This window comes from Pieris napi, chromosome 15 (assembly GCF_905475465.1).
Source record: "Pieris napi chromosome 15, ilPieNapi1.2, whole genome shotgun sequence".
NCBI lineage: Eukaryota > Metazoa > Arthropoda > Insecta > Lepidoptera > Pieridae > Pieris > Pieris napi.
The window spans coordinates 310,768-334,109 of record NC_062248.1 but is presented as its reverse complement, the minus strand read 5'-3'; the positions used below and the strand labels follow the sequence as shown (position 1 = coordinate 334,109).

General features: G+C 32.1%; 3 protein-coding genes across 5 annotated transcripts in view; 2 read left to right on the top strand and 1 right to left on the bottom strand.

The window, feature by feature from the left end:
* The window catches only part of LOC125056838 (probable serine/threonine-protein kinase dyrk2), a 107,337-nt gene extending 98,799 nt beyond the window's left edge, over window positions 1-8,538 (bottom strand). The window contains exon 1 of the mRNA XM_047660144.1: window positions 8,127-8,538. Within this exon, the coding sequence (XP_047516100.1) occupies window positions 8,127-8,283 (157 nt within the window). The 5' untranslated portion in view covers window positions 8,284-8,538. The remainder of the gene's footprint in view (window positions 1-8,126) is intronic.
* Window positions 1-14,914, top strand: part of LOC125056840 (odorant receptor 4-like) — a 29,973-nt gene extending 15,059 nt beyond the window's left edge. The window contains exons 1-5 of one of the 2 annotated variants that reach the window (XM_047660147.1): window positions 9,954-11,400; window positions 12,741-12,837; window positions 13,643-13,747; window positions 14,288-14,443; window positions 14,833-14,914. In XM_047660147.1, the coding sequence (XP_047516103.1) occupies window positions 10,613-11,400; window positions 12,741-12,837; window positions 13,643-13,747; window positions 14,288-14,443; window positions 14,833-14,874 (1,188 nt within the window). In that variant the 5' untranslated portion in view covers window positions 9,954-10,612 and the 3' untranslated portion in view covers window positions 14,875-14,914. Of the gene's footprint in view, window positions 1-9,953; window positions 11,401-12,740; window positions 12,838-13,642; window positions 13,748-14,287; window positions 14,444-14,832 lie in introns of those variants that run through there. The other variant, XM_047660148.1, reaches the window with a different exon arrangement.
* A 3,943-nt stretch (window positions 14,915-18,857) lies between these two features.
* LOC125056839 (putative uncharacterized protein DDB_G0282133) lies at window positions 18,858-22,778 on the top strand. 2 transcript variants are annotated; one of them, XM_047660146.1, is made up of 4 exons: window positions 18,858-18,961; window positions 19,436-19,546; window positions 19,657-19,842; window positions 19,992-22,778. In XM_047660146.1, exons 2-4 carry the CDS (start codon window positions 19,493-19,495, stop codon window positions 20,682-20,684), a joined length of 933 nt encoding a protein of 310 aa, XP_047516102.1. In that variant the 5' UTR covers window positions 18,858-18,961; window positions 19,436-19,492; the 3' UTR covers window positions 20,685-22,778. The 2 variants fall into 2 exon arrangements, with proteins under 2 accessions (XP_047516102.1, XP_047516101.1); XM_047660145.1 differs by having other exon boundaries at window positions 18,864-19,223.
* The last annotated feature ends 564 nt before the right edge of the window (window positions 22,779-23,342 follow it).

Genomic DNA, 23,342 nt, shown 5'->3' with positions numbered 1-23,342 from the left:
TAACCCGTTGCTCGGTTAGTGGAACGGTACCATTTTGTACGTCCTATACGAGTTAACTTAATTGTGATACTAATAGCTCAATCTTATAGAAACAAGAAATGCCCTACTCCATAAACAAACGTAAAGCTCCTTATCTGTATGCTTTTTCATTTTTCTTTATTGTATTTATAAGCAAGTATTATTTGTAAGCAGATAGATATCAGGGTTAATAGAGACGCGCGTCGCGTGGGCTGGAAGTAGGCTATTCGTGCACATGTAGTATTTAAGGCATATATTATATTGAGATTGTAGACGAAATTTGATTTCCGTCGGAGAATCAATGAAAGAAATACCGTAGTAATTTATTAAAAACTATATACAATATTGTTTTAGTCACTACAGTACGTAATAGATATTTAAAGCTACTTAAAAAATATTTTTTTCACAAATTCACATAGGGATATACTTTTCTCTTGGAAGTAATGTTTATCACTTTTTACATCCGTAAATAGAAAAGTTAAAGTACGTTTCCCATTCATTAACTCGCAACATCTTTATTCAAAGACCGGTGAAAATTATCCCAGGCTTTGAATAAGGAAATGTTATCTTATCATGAAAGCTTTTTGTGTTTGTAAATAAAAAACTACATAAAGAGATTATTAATTGTACATGTACGTTTTTGCAAAGATTTTTTGAAGTGAAACTTCTTTTTGTAAAAAAATTATGGAACGTCACGAAGATGTACAGCGTTTTTGTCGAAAGGGAGAGAGCAATTGAGACCGATTGAGAAAGAGAGAAATTAAAATTTCGTAAAGAGAATTTATGAAATATTAGTATTTTTATGCAAATAATTTATTGACATCACAAATGACGAATTGTAAATTAAAATGCCACGTGTTTTTATTATCGCAGAAATAAATTAATTTTATTATTTGTATTAATTTTCGACACTTAATATTTTAATGACAATTAAATTCATTAAATTCCTAACATATCTTCCGTTTTCCCTCCCTCTAAGTCTCGAAAATCTAAAGTTTTAGATTTGTATAAATATGAACAATAGTTAAAAATTAGTTTACCAACTATGTGTACTTTGTACGCACGCACTTGTTTATCTTTAAATAATCAAAGTATTATTTGCCATTATTAACGAGAGTGCCATTTGCCTGCATGGTCACGGAATGACAGTTATACATTACTTTATATTTACACAGCTTCATCTGCTGTAAATTAGATATTGTGGTGTTCCAAGCGGGTAACGAATAATCATATTTTTTGGCCTTGGCTTATTTCATAATATTTATAACGTACGTTTCTGATCAATATCTAAGACAACATTACTTCACCCCATTAGTGAAAGTAGTTGTAATGAAATAATTAATTGAAAATATTCTTTTTAAAAACGCTCCTTTGGAGAATTAATATTTAATTGGTTCGGGATAATAACGCCGATTTGTTAGAGATTCTACTGCCCAGTTCAAAGTTCTTCAACAATGCCAAATAATGTGAGTTAACAAATCTAGACTGACATATTTTATAAAGCTTAAATTCAAGTTCAGTATTTAGTAAATAAATTAAAAGCTAGTAAAATATTATATGAAATGGCTGAATAAAACATTTATTTAGCCATTTATTCTACTAGACTATTAGCAACCTCCACACTGATCCGCTGATATATTTGTCCCCTATAGCTGATAAGACTGAGTTGATATATTAAATAAATATACAAAATATTTTGTATTCATAAAATTTATTTATTTCCAACAATATTCCTAAGCTACATAGTAATAATAATAATTAAAAAAATAATAATTAAAAAGTTTAGTCCCCGTGGCAGTGTTCCTTTAACGCTGCCAGCATAAAATATACATTGTAAACCTTTTTTGAGTTTTCGTTAAAAATAAATAGAAAGTGTCGAAAGAGAGGTAAAGGCGGCTCAAAATGCATTAGTATTCCGGTTCCGTGCCTCATATTATTTCATTGTTTGATACTGCGAAACATTACGAAACCGATACTTTGAACGTCAATAAACGTAAAAGTTTATTTGCAAAAACAATTGTATGGAAGTTAAAATCGATACAATAGAGTTACGAATTATGTTTGCAATTCAAATTATTTCCAACTGTAAAAAAGTAACTTGCATAGTTTTGAATTTAGTTCGTAACTAAATTTTACAAACCCAAAGTGGTTTGTTATAAATCTATTTAAATATATGTTCTATACTATACTGATGTTCTATATTATTTTTAATAAATTTAAAGTCAACAAAAAATATTTAACAATACTACAGCTATCATTTAAAATGCTTTAAACAAAGTCCTTATTTATTGATAAATATATTGTTGTACAAATCATTGATACCTATAGCGGGTACAAAATATTACAAAGTAAATACTGGTTTTAGGATTTTGCAATGAATTATAAGAGCATAAAGAAAGATATGCGAAACATCGCGCATCGAATGAACATTCGGAACATTTACAACATCCATCAAATAAACAATTAATGTTAATTGCATACAACGATTTTTTCAATGCCATCAAAATTCATAATATGATCAAAAAGTTTCGAATATTAAACAATGTACTTTAAATGAACTTTGGCACGTATAGACTTCGTAGAATAGGGTTTGAATAAAATAATTAATCATTAAATATTTTTAAACCTGTTTTGATTTGATCGCGTACCACATCATCATCGACACAGTATGTGCGTTTGCAATCTCGTCAATCTCACAAGGATACGTCCGTGCCACGTCCACATAGGGTAGATCCATTTTAGCGTGTATTTCTATACTAATATTATAAAGAGGAAAGGTTTGATTTTTTGTTTGTTTGAAATGAATAGACTCCGAAACTACTGGACCGATTTCAAAAATTCTTTCACCGTTGGCAAGCTACACTATTCCCGAGTGACATAGGCTATGTTTCATCAAAGAAATTAGGGATGCTTACTAAAACTTGAATAGTCTAACCCAAGGTGTAAAAAAATAAACAAAAAACTTCCTTCAATCGTGAGCGCTGCGAAAACTATTAATGATAGAACAAAATGATGTATTACAATTTTTCAGGACACATCACTATCTATAAAAAATGTCGCGACAACATGTCTCTATATAATTAACAACGTTTCACATAAGCTACAATTTAATGGCATAACCACCAAAAAAGCATGGTGGATTGGTGTTCTCCTGCCCTTTCTCTTGAATAGTTTACTACTATGTAATATAACAAAAATCTTAGCCACTGCAAAGCTTGGCCGAGTCTACTAGTACCAAATAACCTGATAAATAACTCTGTGTGTCCAACAAGAAACCTTAGTTGCTTAGGAATCAAAACCAGGTTAAAATACAGGGTGTATTCTGCACACAGATAAATTTAACAGTTTCAGAGCAGAGCCTGTTATGAAACTATTCCCACAGAAAATGCAACGACTGCCATGTTTATAAAACAAAACATTTGCTTTTTAAAACTCTCGAATACTCGTGCACATTTCACTAAAAAGAAACTAAAATAACTGAACTCTACAATTGAAGGTTACCCTATTAAATAAATAAAGCGGTAGAAGAAAAATGAAAAAAAGATAGGCGTTACACAAATACAACCTTCCAATTATAAATTTGCATGCGCCCTTATGTCGGCAACAATGGTTCGTTAATGCATTGCAAAATAAGACGTCTTGACCGTGAACCAGTATTTGTGTAACTCTTTGCAAATTGATGTTCCGAATATTTGACGTTTGTCGACTTTAAGACAATCTAATCGTGCTTGCTGTCTGTTTTAATTAAAAAAAATATACAGAGTTAAGTTCGGTGACTGGATATTCAAGTAATGAAACACTTTATTTGTCAACTGTTTTTAATCGTTTAAAATTAAAGCTTATAACTGACATAAAATTAGGGGCAGTGGGGTTGCGACGCTGGACTAACAAAAATCTGAACTTATTTATGGGTTCTTAAAATTTACATATCTTTTTTCTATAATAAATATAAGTGATGTTGTCCTTTTATACATATATTGGATAATGTTACATTAATTTATGAATGTATGAAAAATTAAAGGGCTCATTTATCAATACGACAACTAACATTTTAGAATTTATTGTGCTTTTAAATTATTAACTAAACTATATATGTAATTTAACTAAGGTTACGTAAACGATATAATTATTATACAAAATTCCTTTGGTCACACAAATTTCATCATCTGAACTACATCACATATTAAATATCTTTCTAACTTCTTCATTAACTTCGATTCGCATGTTTGTTATAAAAAAACAAAATTCATGTCTCGTACTGCCAATCGTCCCGTTTGTGGTTTGTGGTTTTCATTCTAATATTTTACAAGGTTAAAATCTATAGTACGCATTTAAATTTGAGATCAATTTACTATTGTGCAATTTAAAAATAACTAAAATTATTTTGAAGCAAAAAATAATCAAACGGCCGCATAACCTATATCACGAAAAATAGAACAGTTTTAGCCTTTCAGCGTGCGACTCTCATCACTGAGGTCATAGGTTCGATTTCCGGCTTTGGACCAATGGACTTTCTCTCTATGCGTGCATAGGTGAAGTAAAACTTTGTTTGGAAACCAGCATGTCGACCCAAAAAGTTGATGGCGTGTGTTAGGCACAGGAGGCTGATCACCTACTTGCCTATTTTGATTGACAAATGAACATGAAACAGATACATCAATCTGAGGCCCAGACCTAACAAGCTTTTAGCGCCATTTCTTTTATTTATCGAAAAATGCGATATAATTTAACACTGATAGATTTTGAAGCTGCATTCCATTACTTTTGAAGTTTACACAAATTAATACAATAGGCAATAAAAGCCTACCCCCGTAGACATATATCTAGAAATTTACATAAAATATTCGTCATATACAGTACAAATACGTATGCCAATTCCAAGTAGGGAACGGTATGCGATCTTGCAACGTTTGCCTATTAAAGTAAACGCTAGAACATGGCGTTCCCTTCACTACAGTGTACGCATCAGAAAGTGACATTCCGTGTACGTAACTACGGTTGAACTACTTGTCAATCGCCGTTAGTATATCATGCAGTTAATTATGTATTAAACCAGGAATAGAAAAGTTGTTTTAATGTACTAGTGAGACAAGAATTAGTTATAACTAATTATTTGCAGCATTTAATGAATGTCATATTGTTTTGTATCTTGCAAATACTCAAAACAAAAAGTTTTAATTTTAATTAATTTGCTACTTATAAAGGGTATTTCAACAAGAAGTTTGTTTTTCAATTGTGGCAACACCGAGAACGTGATAGTTTTGACATTTAGTTTTTGGCGGTATTCGTAGCAGGTGCTTTGGCAATTATTACAATGAATTCAATTTCGCTCGAAAATCGCATTAAAATAATTCAAATCCACTATAAAAATGGTGGTTCTGTTAAAGTTACATTTCGTAAAATTCGTGATATTTTCGGCCAGCATAATCGTCCTTCTGAGACCGCTGTTAAGAATTTGGTCGCGAAATTTGAGTCGACAGGCTCGGTACAAAATGTGCCAACACCAACACGTGTTCGACCGGGTCGTTCAACAGAAAACATCGCCGCCGTGAGCCACAGTGTTGAAGAAGATCAAAATTTGTCAATTTCACGACGTTCTCAACCATTGGGGTTATCCAAAAGCACAACATGGCGAATTTTGCGAAAGGATTTGGCTTTGAAGCCTTACAAGATTCAACTGGTGCAGGAATTAAAGCTGATCGACCATTCAAATGTCACACAGCCAATGAAACGATCAATTTATTGCAAACCAAATTTCCCGAGCGCATAATTTCGCGAAATTCAGCTGTTAAGTGGCCAGCCAGATCGTGTGATTTAACACCACTGGATTATTTTTTGTGGGGCTATGTTAAAGACAGAGTCTATACGGAGCCAATCGAATCGATTGCAGCCTTAAAACTCAAAATCCGTGATGTCATTAACGAAATAGACCCTCCATTTTGCCAAAAAGTGATTAAAAATTTTGATGAAAGAATCAACATCTGTCAGCGTGGTCGTGGTGGACATTTGCCAGATATCATTTTTCATTCATAATTGCCAAACTTTTCTCTTTGTAATACAATAAAAATTTTATTCATTATCCTCTAAATTCTTTGTTTTATTTTGTTTTAGAAAACAAAGTTCTTGTTGAAAAACCCTTATAATAATTTTATAATTGGGGACTCATATTCTTCTTCTTCTTTTGGTGTCTCTCCGTTACTGGAGGTTGACCTTCAGTTTTATTTTTATATGTTCTGCTGCATATGTTTTTTCGACATTCCAACTCGATTAAGAACTTTCTTGTTCTCTTCTCATTTCTTTTTCAGAGACCTTCTTGAAGCATGCGACGATAATACATGGCTGTTATTACAGGCTTTTTAAATACAGTTTTTATAATTAATAATCGATTCGCAACAAAATATGTAATGATTTATGAGTAAAGAGGTAATTGTAACTTTGCCGTTTCATATAAATGTGTTACCCACTATCCAAATATGAGGATATTGTCCCAGTTTAAACCGTAAGACATTTCATGAAAAACACAGTATAAAACCCCCTTGAACCGCGTACCACGAACAATGCTCATTACCCCAGAAGGGGACGAAACAAAGAATGTATTGTTTTAACACCGTGGCTTACTGTAATTGTAATGCAAATGTTTTCACACGGGCCCGGCTTCTGTTGCGCAACATTTTCACAAGCAAGCCTACGCCTATACTATCGCTTATCTATGGCATTTTAATTATATTCTTCCACGTACGGCCTTCTATATTCAACTTCGAAACTTTAAGTAATCAATTGAAATATAAAATTTCATTTTAGGTAACCCATGTCTAAATTGAATGAGGATTTTTTTGTAATGTTCTGTTTTGTGTGCATGGCCCGAAATGTTTCAGCTCGGTTCAGATCTCATTCAGTTTATTTTCATTCGGTCAATTGGGTATTGGGTAAATCAATTGCAAGCCTACCCAAAACAGTTGCTATTTTAAATGTTTCGTATAACCGTAACATGCATATCACTTATAGAATTTTTTTTTATTGATAAAAGCTTGCCAACGCTCGGCATAGTGATACATTGATAAAATAACCACTATATACAATTTCTAAATTAGAAATTAGAAAACGTACACGAAGTGATAATACAAATATAAAAAACTAAACGAAAATCAACTTTAAACATAACAAACATAGTATGAAATACTAATATTGCCTAATCCTAGTATTATTTCAAAACCTTCTTTTTTGCATGATTTAGGCAAACAAGCTCATAAATATACAAATACAATATTTTGACCAAAAACAACATCACTGACGTAACTAAGTACGACGAATTATAACGTCTTTCTGAATTCTGCGTAAATAGGATCGTAAAAGTCAAAGGTTGCAGCAATAAATTAGATTGATTGACTATATCGATTGTACCAATTGCATTGTTTCACTGTCTATATAAAAAGCCATGAACTATAATTGTTTACCAAAATGTTGTACATAAACTATAAATTATTTTTTATTTTGTACATCAAATGGGGTTAGTGCTACGTTCCCGTAGGAACGCTACGAGGACAATCGCTACGTTTGAAGTCTACTACATAAACCAATAATTAAGTTATAAGATTTATAAACTACTTTCTTTAAAAACTATATTAGATATTTATTTCATACAAAACTCAAATTATAGTTTAATATACTGTGAAGCTATTCCATTAGCATAAAACACTTTCTGTTGAAATGAAATGACTAAAATGTATCATACATATTAATTGGAGAGTGTAATACATATTTTAAGCACACAAATATATTCTAAGTGTTTCTTATTATTCAATTCCTTTATAATTAAAACGAGTAAAACAAGTACTTAATGAAAACACAATTAATAATTACATACTTAATGTTTATTCAATATAAAGTTAATCACCTTGAAATCTTCTGCTAATTAAACTACATATGAATATATAATATCGTCAAATTGGTTGGAGGATTAAAAAATACTGAGGCAATATATGGTAGGTTAGGTTAGAAAAAAGGGCCAAGATGTGTGTCCTTGTAGTATTATTATAATACTACAATATATAAATATCAATTTATTTAATAAAACAATATTAGCATTAGAAATATTTGATTAGACTTACCTGGTACAAATCCTTTGACATTCCTTTCATACTGCTCCTCCTTGCCTCCATCTAATAACGTATCCCCGAATCCAGTGTTTTCATCACTCAACCCTCCTCTGACGGTTAACAAGAACGCACACAAACACACCAATATTAATCTTAATAACTCACGCATTTTAGTGAAATCGACAACTAAATGTAAACGTCAGTAAGTGCCATTTTTCGATCACAGATCGATATCACATATTATAAAACTGACAGTCACATTTTTGTTAGTAAATCACTTATAAGATCCCAATAAACATAATTCTTTAGTGTTTATACACAGTCACTATTTTCGAAAACGTATTTCGTTCGTATTTTGAAAGTCAATCGACGCGTGCACTTGACGTCGCTTTAGCGAAGGTACTGGCTGGCGATTGGCTGTCATGGCTCCCACCGTGCGCGAGCGCAAGGCTTCATGTTTCGTTCAATGGACAATCGCTGAGGTTTCTAATATCCAGATAAGATATCTACACCTGCGGTCACCGTAATTGAACGTTAGGATATAGTACCGTTTTTACTGTAATGGGCTATCTTTAGTGGTCGGGTATGCTATGCAATTGCAGTTTTGTTTAAATTCACTGTCGGTGAAACAATAAAAAATCAAGCTAAAGACACCATATTAAACGTTGTTGTGTCCTCGATCAGAGATCTAATTAAAATATAAATTAAGGAGAAATATTCAAAACGCCATAAATTCGATGACCGTAAACTAGGTCAATATAAAATTGAATATCTACTTCTTATTTTATTACGTATGCATATTTAAAAAATATATATTTGTTGACGATAAAGTGATTCCATTCCGATAAATCTTATGAATACAATAAGATATTAACTATGATATGTTGGAAATTATATAAAACCATAAAACTAATACAAATAAAAAGTAAACATAACAATCAAATATACAGTATTTACAATTTTCTTAACCTACATAGTAATAATAAAATGAATAATAATACAAAAACAAATTTAAAAAGTTTGATCTCTGTGGCACTGTACCTTTAACGCTGGCAGCATTTCCTCGCTGTATTGCGATACTTATTCGTTGAAAGGAAAGCACCAGCTCTGGGGTCATCGGTACTATCTACCAGGCGCCAACTTAAACTTTTGTATTTAAAAAAAAAACATTTTTGGAAGTGAAACTTCTTTAGGTGCATATGGGTAAAATTTTTACGTAAAATTGTCACGAAGATGTGCAGCGTTTTTGTCGAAAGGGAGAGAAAGCGATTGAGACCGATTGCGAGAGAGTGAGAAGGGTGAATTACCTTATAGAAATTCTATTTTTAAAATTAAAATTTCGTAAAGAGAATTTATGAAATATTAGTATTTTATATTTTATGCAAAATAATTTATTGAAATCTCAAATGGCGAATTGTAAATTAAAATGCCAAAAAATTAAATTTATTATTTGTATTAATTTTCCAACACTTAATATTTTAATGACAATTAAATTCATTAAATTCCTAACATATCTTCCTTTTTCCCTCCAAGTCTCGGAAATCTAAAGATTTAGATTTGTATAACTATGTACAAGAGTTAAAAATTTGTTTACCAAAGAAGTTTCACTTCTGACGTGTGTACTGTGTACTTTGTACCTTTTTGTTTTTAATTAGTCGTAAAACAGAATATTCTTAAGATTACATTTTTATTTTTTATCAATTATACCTAGAATTAATTTAAAATTCAGAGGGATTAAAAGTAAATCTATACCAGCCTATTAAATAACATTGAAATGTTATTATTAACGTAATAGCTTCATTATTTTTTAACGTGAGGGTAACCGGCTATTAGCCGACGTGTCCGAACCACCCTTATTTCGCGGTTTCAACAACGACATTTAAATTATAGGCTTAGAATTCGATACAACATTATTAGTTTAGTGCTGTTGACATTTGTCGATAGTATATTTTCTTTATGGATTTAGTAAAGGAATCAATAATTTAAAAAAAACAAATTTAATCTTGTACTACATGCATAGAAATTATACAATAATTACAATTACGGAGTTATACAACAGGTATTCAAAGGCCACTCCGGAAGATAGATTTAAATACATTTGCCCTGAACATCTTTTAGCAAATAAATATTTTCACGTGTTCTACTTTCATTGGCGGGACTTTTTAGATAACATTACTAACAATGTTTATGCTTTAAGCCAGGATGTCATCTAGTTTTGTTATTCTTCGATGTACACGTTACATAGAACACGATGTATTGAAACGTTTTAGAAGTTCTTTTTCACATTACCCTAATTTTAATAGTCTGTAATTTTAATGCCTTGAAAAACCCTACGTGACAGACTCATAATAAATTAAAGCTTCGACGACTAAAATCTTTTTTAAAAATAGAAAAATTCTGGTTTATTTAAACACGAGGGCTGAAGGTTTAGGGCAGAAGGGTATTTAAATGAAGACAAATAGATTCTAATCCCATTTCGTTTGAGTTTCATCGTGATCATGTTCTTCAAGCGATTTATTAAATCTATAGAAGACCCTAAGAAGCCACTTTTGGGTCCAAACTATTGGCTTCTGAAGAGAAGTGGTTTTATTTTACCATCAAGTACTAAAGCTAAACTTGCCTATATTTTTATACATGAATTAGTTACTGCATTTGTTCTGACTCAGTATATAGAGCTTTATATCGTGAGATCCAACTTTGATTCCGTATCAACGAATCTAAAGATATCTGTACTAAGCATTGTCTGTATTATAAAATCCAACGCTTTTATTTTATTTCAAAATAAATGGAAGGAAGTCATTGATTACGTAACGGAAGCTGATATTTGGGAGAGAAATACGCGGGATGCTGTCAGAGGCAAGATTATAAGCAACTACACGGTTTATTGTCGCAATTTGCTCAATTTCTACTGGTCTTTGGTGATCACAACTGAAGTAACTGTATGTGGAACACCTTTGCTGAAGTACCTCTCTTCTGCTTCCTACAGAGAAGCACTGCATAATGGAACAGAATTGTTTCCACATATATTCAGTTCGTGGGTGCCCTTCGATAAATACCACTCACCTGGGTGCTGGGTCACCGTTGTCATTCATATCTTGTTCTGTACCCTTGGAGCTATCATCATGAGCGCGTTTGATACGTGTGTGCTCTCTGTGCTTATTTTCTTCGGAGGGAAACTGGATTTATTAAAGGAGAGATGTAAGCAAATCTTTGATGACGCCAATGATGAAGAGGAAATACTGAAACGGGTTAAAAAAATACACGAAGATCATGTAATGCTGATGAAGTAAGTTGAATTGAATGTTTCTTCTCCAAACATAAAATTATATTCAAAAATCAACATTGATGTATTTGCATTACATACTAATGTAAATTATTACAATTGAATAATACATTAGGTACTTAAATTAAATCATAATAATTATCCGATGTGAACAGATACAAGAACAATGCACACAAGTAAGCATTGTTCTTGTATTTTAAAAATATCGTAACAAAGTCAACGTTTAAAAATAATAAATTATTATTGTTATAAGGAGGAATTATATATGTTTCTAACGAGTTCTTCTTTCCATTTCAAAACTATTAAATATAATACGAAACAATTATTTAACATTGAAATTCTACTGCAAGGTCAAAAAACACTACTTTTTACTGATTAAAATCTATCGTTCGTATGTTTAATTTTTTACTTTTTAAGAGTCTTTTCTCGTATTTTACTTGGATACATCGAACCCATTCTTTTCATCCACAATCACAATAGTAATAATAACCGAGTCTTGTATATTGCTTTTGACACTCATTCGATAGCCTTATCAGCATCATCCTGAATTTTTGTTGATATGGTTGCATTTTTAACATAGGTGAAAACGTGATAATTTTTTAATTTTATTTCACCACAACAACAGATCTTTATGGTTTTTCACACGTGTAGGATGTTCGCAGCTACGAAACTTTCCTCTGCATCCCACATGAACCTACTTATATATGCTTTAGTTTCATTAAAACTTTATAATATACTACGCGTTGAAATTCTACATATTTTTACATTTATTAAGACATAAACCTTTGATGCACATAGTCTCTGTGACATCAATTGACTTATGTGTGTTCTATAATTACATAATGGAATGTTTGAAATATTATTTCACGAAAACGTACGTTTACACAAATTTAATATAATTACCTTTGACATAAGAATTTAAGACAATGAGATCTCTTTATTCTAAATTAAAACGTAGATTTTAGTGACACCTCGGCCCCACTTTTTTATTCTGTCTACGAAGAGTAATTGAAACGACATACCTACCAATTTCTAGTATGTAAACATTACCTAACAAAGTTTCCTAAGCTACCAGAATCAAATTTTCCCATAATATAGTAATGGTGTTCACAAAATATCGATAAACATTTTATACACGCACGCACTAGTTAAAATTCATTTAACAAGCCGTTATATCACCGATAGAAAACTATAATTTACGCCTTAAAGTTAATTAATAGGTGGAAATAATTTATCCAACTTTCTAAAAAACCATTTCCAAACAAGAACATTAAATAACCAGATTTTTTAATATGTATCATATACATATTTTTCCGTTAATACCAAAAATTCATCTGTTTCAGATATTCGAGACTGTTCGATTCGCTTTTGTCACCGGTGATGTTTATTTACATAGTAATATGCTCCTTGATGCTTTGTGTTAGCGCATTTGAGCTGACGGTAAGTACGCTAATAGAGTATACTATAAATCATGAAGTATTCCCAGAACTAAAGTTAAGTAACATTTTATATAAACTATAAGACCTTGTTATAGGTCGATTATTAGTAGTAGAACCTAACCAAAATAAAATTACATACCTAATAAACATATATATACTGATTTACTTTGTTCTCTGTATGAGAGAGTACGAGTAGGTATCTTTGATTTTTGATACAGATAGCATAGCAAAAGCGAGAAAAGCACACTTTTTGGTATCAAGACAGCAGTTTACAAAGCGCCTACTTAAATAGCCCAGCGTGTTCGTAAGAGTTTTTAGAGGCGTAGAAAGCGATTTTAGGTCTTCTTTCTTACAGGCGCTTTCCTCCACTTCACCACATGCTAAAATCTCAACGTCGTAAAGTTTATTCGATGGTTAACACAGAAGTACGAATACATCGATACAATTGTTTTGTGTTTAAATTGATCGAGTTAATAAAACAAAAAACTCACCCAATAAATAACCCTATGAAGATAATAAATCGCTAAATATTTTGAAACGCCAAATTTCTATTTATTCAATATCACATTCCAATATTAAATTTTTAGTGTATTTCTTCGCGCTTGACTTTAAGCCAAGATTTTTTAAACGAGCTACCCCCATTTATTGTTTTTGCAACATGACTTCTTTTAAATCACTCTTTTCGGAACTAATATAATCATGATTATGTTGACGTATGTTGATATATAGACTAATAATATTGTACCTTTTTACGTGGCTTATAGAAATCCCTGAATTTATAAATCAATATGCTTTATTTATAACAGTCTGCTACAAACACTGCACAGCTAATTCTAACAGCAGAATATCTTACCTTCGGCGTGGCACAACTCTTTATGTTTTGTTGGCACAGCCAAGACGTCCTCATTAAGGTAAGCCTTATTCCTGTGAGGTCTTTTTTAGTGGCACTACAACCTCTTTAGGTCTGGGCCTCAGATTTCTGAATCTATTTCATGATCATTTTTCAATCTAATGGGCAAGTAGGTGATCAGCCACGAGTGCCTGACACACGCCGTCAACTTTCGGGTCTAAGACATGTGGGTTTCCTCACGATGTTTTCCTTCGCCGTTCGAGCGAATGTTAAATGAAAAACATAGAAAGAAAGCCCATTGGTGCACAGCTGGCGATTGAACCTACCCCTTCAGGGATGCGAGTCGCACGCTGAAGCCACTAGGCCAACACTGTTTATCCCTCTGAAATATCGTAGATAATAATATGGGCCGCGGCATATGCCCATTCATCGACTAGCACAATATTATTTTTTGTACTACACAAATCTTTTCTCGAATTCTTATAGTAAATAAATTGTTTCTGAAAAATTAAAACCGAAATTCAGCACTATTTAATATACACATTGGTTTCATTAACATTTTAAGTAGAACCTAATATAGCTGAATTATTTTTTTATCTAGAGTTCTGATGTATGCAGTGGGCCTTACGAGAGTAAATGGTATTCGGCCAATTTGAAGCAAAAGAAGTATATCCTTACACTTGCCGGCCAATTGCGGATTGTTCACATATTCAGAGCTGGGCCTTTCACTGATTTGACGCTTCCGACATTCATTGCGGTAACTATATGTACTTATGAATATTTAATGTCATTTCACAGGAGTTAACATTTTAATAACACATTATTATTATTACATAATAGACGCGCAGTTGTTGCTTTACATGTAACACTGCGCATGTCCTGTTACATGTATTACCGTTTAACAATTCAAAGTAAACTTTTATTATGGGGTAACTTTAAGTTGAGGACTAAGTAAACTTGAAAATATGTATGTTTTAAAACAATGAAATGCTTGTTCATTTCGTGTGATTGTGATTGGACTAACGGAAGGACGGATCGTTTCGCACTTGTCTGTGATTGGAATATCAATATAATCGAATTGATAGGAGAGATGGTCTAGTGATCTGAGAGAATATAATCGAATATAATTTAATTAATTGGTTTCAGATTTTGAAAGGTGCATACAGTTACTACACATTACTGAAGTAGTTTATTATAGGTATAAACCAAAAACCAAAAATCGTAGAAGCAATAAAGATAATCAAATATAATTTTAGCCTTTTCATTAAAGCTCTTACCTTTTTATTACTTTTACAAATTGTATGTTTTAATACTTTTTAAATGATCGTATATACTGTATATCTTAGGTTCGGCTAGTAATTTACAGAAGTTTACAAAATGTTTTAAAGGCTCCCATTAACTTTTTGAAGGGACATAATTTTTCAGGAAATGCAATTTATTTTATATAACATAGAACAAACAGGCAAGAGGCTCATCTAATGTTAAGTGATAGCACCCATGGACATTGCCAGAAGGCTCACAAGTGCGTTACCGGCCTCTTAATTTGTCAATAAATTGTACGCTTAGCTTTTAAGTTTCTCTCATTTATATTTCTATAGGCAAGTCCTTGTCTGGGCAAAGTGGCCCACTTTGAATAAAGTGATAACCGCCGCCAATATACACCTGCAACCACGAAGGCTAGCGGGTGTGACCTTTCAGGGAATGGTACGCTCTTTTCTTAAAGGCTCCTAATTCGTCGGACGGTACGGAAATACTCCACTCTAGGGGCAGCTGGTTCCACAAATCTTCTTTACCATACATAACATTCTTCACTCTTGGCATGCTTGCCTTAACATTATGTACGTGACGAAATAAATAGAAAAGCGCTCTGTTGTGGAACGCCAGGCGATGGATAGGGTAATTTCGCATTCTCGACGTCCGATGATGGAATTCAGCTGCAGCTATTACTCGGAACAATTCTTCAGAGCACTCCTCATGAAAAATACGGTAGAAGATGCCGACGAAAACATTATCTCTACTCAAAGCCAATGGATCTACCGATCGGAAGAAGCTGGTATGCTCCCGCCGAGGGGTGAGAACATTACTCCATGTTGGGCCAACATTTACGCTTTATACAGATGCAAGCGGTGACCCGAAGTGAAGTACCGTTTCGCCATATTAAGCACTTTGAAGCCTAGTTTAGTCTTACCCTCCAAATGACCGCGATTTTAAAACACATTGATACCATTATTAAATCTAAAACTAAAACATTAACTTACATTTACATGTTGTTCCGTTTTAGCTAAACCATTCCTCACGACAAAAATATGAATAACGGCCAGTTATCAAAAAATAAACTCCTAATATTTTTTACAGTTGTATAAGTCCAATGCATTATACAACTATACAAATATACGTAAAAACAAAATGGTATCTTCGTAAATTAACAATTATTATAATATTCTTCATATGATATAAATATAACATGATAACTGAAGCTAGAGAAAACATTTTTACTTTAGTTTAGCGCAAAAACACCGGGTATAGGTCGGTTATCGAAAGCTGCAGGCGCGTTCACAGTACTCACACTAATGCAATTTCACTATACAGTGTGTTAAAAAATATGACTTTTTTGCCAAGCTATATATTTTAATCTACTCTGGTTTAAGTAAGGTTGGGTGAGTTGTAAATAAATAAAAATGTGTCAAATACATATAAATATTATGTGCATACGAGGGTGGATCCAAAAGTTCTAAGCCCGACCAAGAACGTAAAAGAGTAGTTTGTGTAAATAATTTTTCATTTTTCGACATAAGCTCTAGCTCAACACACTTCACTTTTACTTCACTAACAATTCTTTCAAAACTCCTCTTAGAAACACCAGTCGCACCTGAAGTCAAATTAAAAATAAATTTTTTTATTAAACTGTTTTTATTAAGATGCTTACAATAATTTAAAAAATTGTACACCATTTCACGAGATTGTCCTGGTAATGTTTAAACGGAATATACTACATAAGAATTTTTTTTCAAAGTATTCTAACCTCCAACCGAATAAGTAAACAATCACAGACAAAATAATAATGAGAAAAAAAATCAACATGTAAATGACGGCGCATTCCTAGCGCCATCTGTTTAGAATTACTAGAATTATTGGAACGAGATTTGACTATGGTCAGTCTGGCGGAGCGTCGTGTCGATGGTCAGCGCGAACATGTTGAATTTAGTTTAGTTTTCGAACGTCAACGGCGAGCGCACCACGTCTGCGACGAATCGCTTTTTGTTCCAAATAATCTTGTGTCTTTTTGTTACAAAACTAATTAAAAGTGATTGATTAAGTGATTCCCTAATTACGAGTGAATAGATTTTAGTGAATTGCTGTAAGGGAGATACTTTTTGTGATTCTATTGTTCCTACCCACATAACAACTTATTGAAGACATGGCTTATTCTTATGATAAAGGGCATCCGCCCATATACAGTTAAGATCAACATAAACAGTAGCAAAAGCAAAACAATAACTGTCTCTTTTATATTCATAAGCTTGACCGAGCGCGAGAGAGACGGACAGTCTTTTCATGATGCATAATGCATATTCAGTGTGACATCACGCCTCGCGCTTATTCACAGACACTACACAAGCACAAAGTGTAAATGGTTGAAGCCGCCAGCTTTAGATAACATACCAATAACTCAGATTTAAAAAGCAATCACACAGACAGCATATTTTTTTATTAGTCTACATTAATATTGAGTCTATAATCGTATAGTGCTTTTCATGAAAGAAGTCCCGCGGTGATTTTTGGAACTAAATTTGACAGGGAAAAGATGAGAAAATAGGGTAAAGAAAAGCAATACAATTTTTTATTCAGTTTTATTGCATAATTGTTGGGTTACAATTTTTTTCGAAGTACACGCCGCTATTTTACCTTCGTTTGTAAATCTTGTTACAGTTTTCTCTGACACACCTGCAATTAAATTATGAACAATTAAAAATAATAGTAACTTTAAGTTTATAATGCTTATGTAATATGTAATATATATTTTAATTTCAGTTACCTAGTTTCATCACGTTATGTATTTATTAAATTTTGTCGCAAAAACGAATTTATATCATAAAAGTCCCATCAATACAGCAAAAAATTATTAAATGGCAACTCTAAAAAGTACCTGTTATGGCGGCAACTCTCTTCCGAACATTGTTTAGTGGTATTAAAACACCTTGATTCTTATGTTCCGCTTCACAGAACTCTTTCACCTTTAATATCATTTCTCGAGCCGAACTTTTTACAACTTTTGGCATTGTAATCAATCTTTAAAATGCACTAAGCTAGTTAAAAATTCACAAAAATCTACCACAACAAACGAACTTGATAACATCGACGAATGACAACATTGCCGACCTGTCAAATTTAGTTCCAAAAATCACCGCGGGACTTCTTTCATGAAAAGCACTATACATAAGTTAAGTATGTATCATAAAATGAGAGTAACCACAGATATAAAATATTTGCTAAATACTGATATTAGTGGTCTGTTAAAGTTCAATGAACTCAAATGAACTTGCTTTTGGTTAAAAATTAAAGATTGATTAATAGTTGTAGATTTTCTTTGAGATGTAGAAAACATAATTTACTTAATAAAATAGCTTGGTGAAATAACTTTATTTTCATTTTTAAAGTAATTGGCATATTTAAAAATGCCAATTACTTTAAAAATGTGTGCGTGTACTAGGTGTACACACGTAAGAAGTGAAACTTCTTTATGACCTTATTTTTCGAAAAATCGGAAAATTTAACGGAAAAATGTGACGCGTAACGAAAAAATGTTACACTAAATTTTTTTCCAACCCCGATAAAGAAGTTTCACTTCAAAAACCACCAACTTTATTCTTAAGAATATTGGTTATTAAAAGTCGTCAACATAATATACAAAGTTACACACAACCAAGCGATCAAACATATTGGTGGCAAGCAAACGAAATAAATATGCGAACGCTTGTATGCGTATTTATATCTGTACCTTTTTTACTGTTTGTTGTTTAAAATTATACATTAATAAAATATGTAGGTACTATGAATTCGAAAAAAACATTTATCTTTTATACACGTAGATTATATAGAATTATGAAAGTTTCAAGATTTAAAGCTTGATGTCTGATCTGGCAACCCAGGGTTCAAGGCTAAAAAAAACAAAATAATAATTTAGAAATGTCAGATACACAATAGGACCAACCTACTCGTGTCGCACAGCTTCAGTTCAATTTTCAGTGTTTTTTTAATTAACTACGAGTGCTTTGTGAGTTTTATTTAATGTATTTGACAAAATAGAAGCTCCTGCTATGGAAAACCCAAATTCTCCCGAACGCACAGCCCCGATACAACATGTACGCATTTCACGAGCTTTTCGTCAATTTAAAAATCCACCGCAGCCTCATATGTGTATACAAGATACAATAAAAGATTCTACTGAAAAGCTGTTCATCAATGTTTTGGGATGGCAGAAAATTGCAAATCCGAAGCAATATTCTGATCCTATACCTTTGTACGGCGGAATGCAGGTAGGGGAAACGAAAGAATATATACCTCGATATTTCTTTGTGCTAATTGGATATTATGAACTGATTGTTTTGATTGACGAATTCGTTCTTGTAATGTGTTGTATTGTTCTATCTCGGATGCATATTCTATTTATATATTCACTGAAAATGTCTAATGTAGTAGAACCATAATTAAAAATTTAAACAAATATGTTTGCACTTGCTTATGACAGGTGCATCATGCTCTGGGTCCAAATAGTAGCAGACCGCCGCTTTTGGTGTTTGCTGTGATGGTTAATCCAGAAATTTTAAAGGCTAATGGAAAAAATGCTTCAAATCCGAGTGTAAGTGTAATTTACAATAAATCTCATTTATTTTTTTATTCAATCAAATTACAATAGTATTGTTGTGTATGTATTAATAAATCAATTATTAATAATCTTACACATATCAGGATCGAGATGCATTGGTGAGTCTCCTTTGTGACTTTGTGGAAGCGATGAATCCAGGATTAGTGCTAGCAAGAAATCCACTTATAATGAAAGACAGGGATCTTGCTGGAGAGCTTAAGGATGTGTGGCTTGCTGTACAGAATAAGAGAGAACGAGAAAAAGGATTGTCTCAAGATGTTATGTATAAGGTTAGCAGTGATTTAACAACCTCGTTCTGCTTAAATAACTTTTTTTTTGTCTCTGACAATATCTTGTACCTAGAGTTAAATATTTAGTTATTAAGTTATTTTATATAAATTTCGGTTTAACTTATTCAAATTTGTATTATAAATTCCAGGTTTATGATATTGACGGTATTGGCAATGATGATGTTAATGATGATGAAAGGAATAACAGCAAACATGATAAAGATTGTGAGGGTAACTCTCCCAACAAGAGTCAAGGTTTTGACAAGAAAAATGTTAAGTCTTCAAAACAAATACTTATGAATGCCGGTCAAAAGTCGGAATTTGATTCTGGAATGAACAATTGCCAACTGAATCAAAATAGTCCAAGCAAAGACAACAGGTGTGCAAACACGGATGCTGATACAACATACTGTACATCAAAATATGGACAAATAGTTTCCAGCAGAGAAAATCACAATCAAATTAATGAAATACAACAAAAAATAACATCGAACGATACAAATCCTTCAAGCTCATTTAGAAAAGACTGCAATTCAGTAAACAGTAAGACATCACAAAGTTGGGATGAATTTTCAAAAAGAAGCATGTCATCTATGAAAGCAGAAGAAAGGAAAAAAGCTAAATCAAAAGAAAATTCATGGAGCAATGGAAAAACACATTATGACTTCTTCCCAGTTTTCAACAACAAAAGTAACGATAGTGAGGACTCTGAGAGTATAAAAGACAGAAGTAAAGAAGACGATTCTAACGTAATTATAGATCCAATGCAGAAGCTAGTTCTGCATTCGACTGATAATCAAATTTGTGATAATAAATCAAGAGCTCGCTCATTTAGTACATAAAGCTTTTTACAATAACTTTTATATGGCAGTTGGTATTTAAATAATTGCTTGTATGTTGACAATTTATATGTTTAGGTCTAGTACAGTTTCTTGGATAAAATACAGGAGTAGTTCCAAATCTGATCTCTTACCCTAAATTACATAAGACAATATGTCAGTGAAATCTCAAGAACCTTATTGGCACAAAAGTTACAGTGTTGTGGTACCTTTGTGAAATGGAGTGTGTAATTATATTATTTTTGTGTTTGCGAGTTTTTTTGCATGCTTGTGTAAAAGGGGTTGTGTATAGATATATTGTGTGTTTGACCGAGCATTTGGGCCCAATGATGTTGCTATTGATAAATTTATACATTGCTATATTTTCATTGTTGCCAATTTTAAATATTAATCGTTGTTACGTGACGTCGCCTTGTTTCTATAATCACCTTGAAGATTTCGAATCAATTTTTTTAAATTATAGCAATATTACAAATTGTTTGCTGAAAAGAAAACCTATACAAAGGTAATAAATATGGTGATGATATAAACAAAGCCATATAATAATTCTTGCTCATGTTAATTCTAAATTTGTATTTAATGTATTACACATTTATCCAAGTGTTTAACTCTACGTGGTGCATGGTTTTAATCTATGTACAACTTAAATTGGTTTTTTTTATATGTAAAGAAAATTTTCCCCAAACTAAAAACAAAACTATCTCATGTACAACCCTACTTATTGGCCGTATATTTACAACTTAACATTAAACGCGATATGGCGGTTAAACTGTAGTAACATATACGTTAATATGTTAAACCATAGTATATTAGAAACCCGTATGTTAGTCCCCATCACTGCCAAAGGATGCTTAACCTTGCGTTTATTGTCATACTGTCTTTTATACCTCTTGTAATTGTAGGTGGTGTAGAGTAGGTAGGTTCAACGAATAATTGACGTGCTATTAGAATTAGCCTGTGAAATTAGAACATTTTTACTGAATCTTAATTATTTGGTGTTTTAGATTTTTATATGAAGGTTAAAGGAAATTTTACCGGAATGACATTGTGTCGATAGTTACATATGAAGTATTTGATTTGTATTTCTAAATATCTCTGATGGTTGTGAGTGGCCCAGTGAATATAATGTTTTTCTATGATCTGTTCTAATTACAATAAATTGAATTGGCTTCATACTCAAACATAAGGAACATTTCTTACGAGTTTGTTTTAACCAAGACTGTGTTTTTACTCATGGGATTCCAAAACAGAAGTATACTAATAAGTACTACTAATTGAATCTGTATCAGTATTAAATTAAAAAAGGGTTATCAAACCTAAGCCTACCTTACATCGTTATTAACTGAAGTGCATCTTAACATTTTTATTTTAAGCATTTTTATAATTATTGTATTGTAAAATTTGCTTTATATTAATTGCATTTATAAGATACTGTATATTTTTTGACAAATATGTAATTAATGTTTAGAATTTATTTTAATAGTTTTAAATGTTTTAAGTATATAGCTGTATTAGCCATAGCAGTATCAAATTATTATTATTGTTCCTTATATTGATGTATATCGATGGTTTGAGAATGTAATACATTATTTTATAATTAGCTTTGCTAGATTTAGGAAGGATATTATACCAATTGTTATTATTTTAAATTTAAACCTATTTAAATCACCCGAAGTGCAATAACTGAACCTAAAAACTTATTATAACAAAGTATTTTCCCTGTCAAAGTGTTTTTACTTTCAAATTTGAAATGCTGCATAAATAAATCTAATATTACCATGTTAAGCATAAGGCAGTTCGTTTTTGGCCAATAATGTCATGTTGAGGGAGGATATTCATATGCACTGTATAAGTTAGTGCTGGATTTTGAGTTTCATGTATTGTAATTAAGTTTTAATTAACTTTTGGTATAATATATTGGCAATATGTTATGCAATAAACTTAATATTTTACAATTCTATAGATCTTCACAGCAGTTACTTAGTGTTGTATAGTTAATTTCAAGTTGGACTATGTTTCTTAACGTGCATGATGACTACGAACAAATATTGGATCTCTTGTTTACAGTATTTAAATTACATGTCATTTACAAGACTGGTTTCGTCTTTCAATTAATTTTACATTGTCCAAATGTTAGAGAAAGTTTAGCCTGGTTCTGTTTACAGTGTGTTCCATATGACCTTCTAGCGCAGAAGTCTTCTAGTCAAGTCTATGTTTAATGGGACATCAAACAACTTTGAAAATGTGTTTAATTTCTGGGAAAAGGCCAAAGACTTAAAACATATATTAGCACGAAAAAGCATATAACGTTTACTATAGCCATTAGCTTATCCACGAAAAAAAAGGCTTATTAACGTTTAATAATATCATCAAGTTACGACGTCATTCATTCAATACGACGCATACGCAATATCCCGCTTCATCCTCCAGGCAAGCATCAATGATATATAAGCATAAGATTCAGAAACGGGACTGAGTCTGCGCCACCAACGTCCCGCGGCGAAACAAAGAAATAAATTTGATAAGTCTGCAATGTAATCTCTATTCATCGTTCACATATTTTTATAAGATAGGGGGCAAACGAGCCACGAGCACATCCTTAAAACGATCAGTCATCGCAGTCTTTGAGAGAGGAGTTTGCTCGTTGCGCTCGTTACTCCT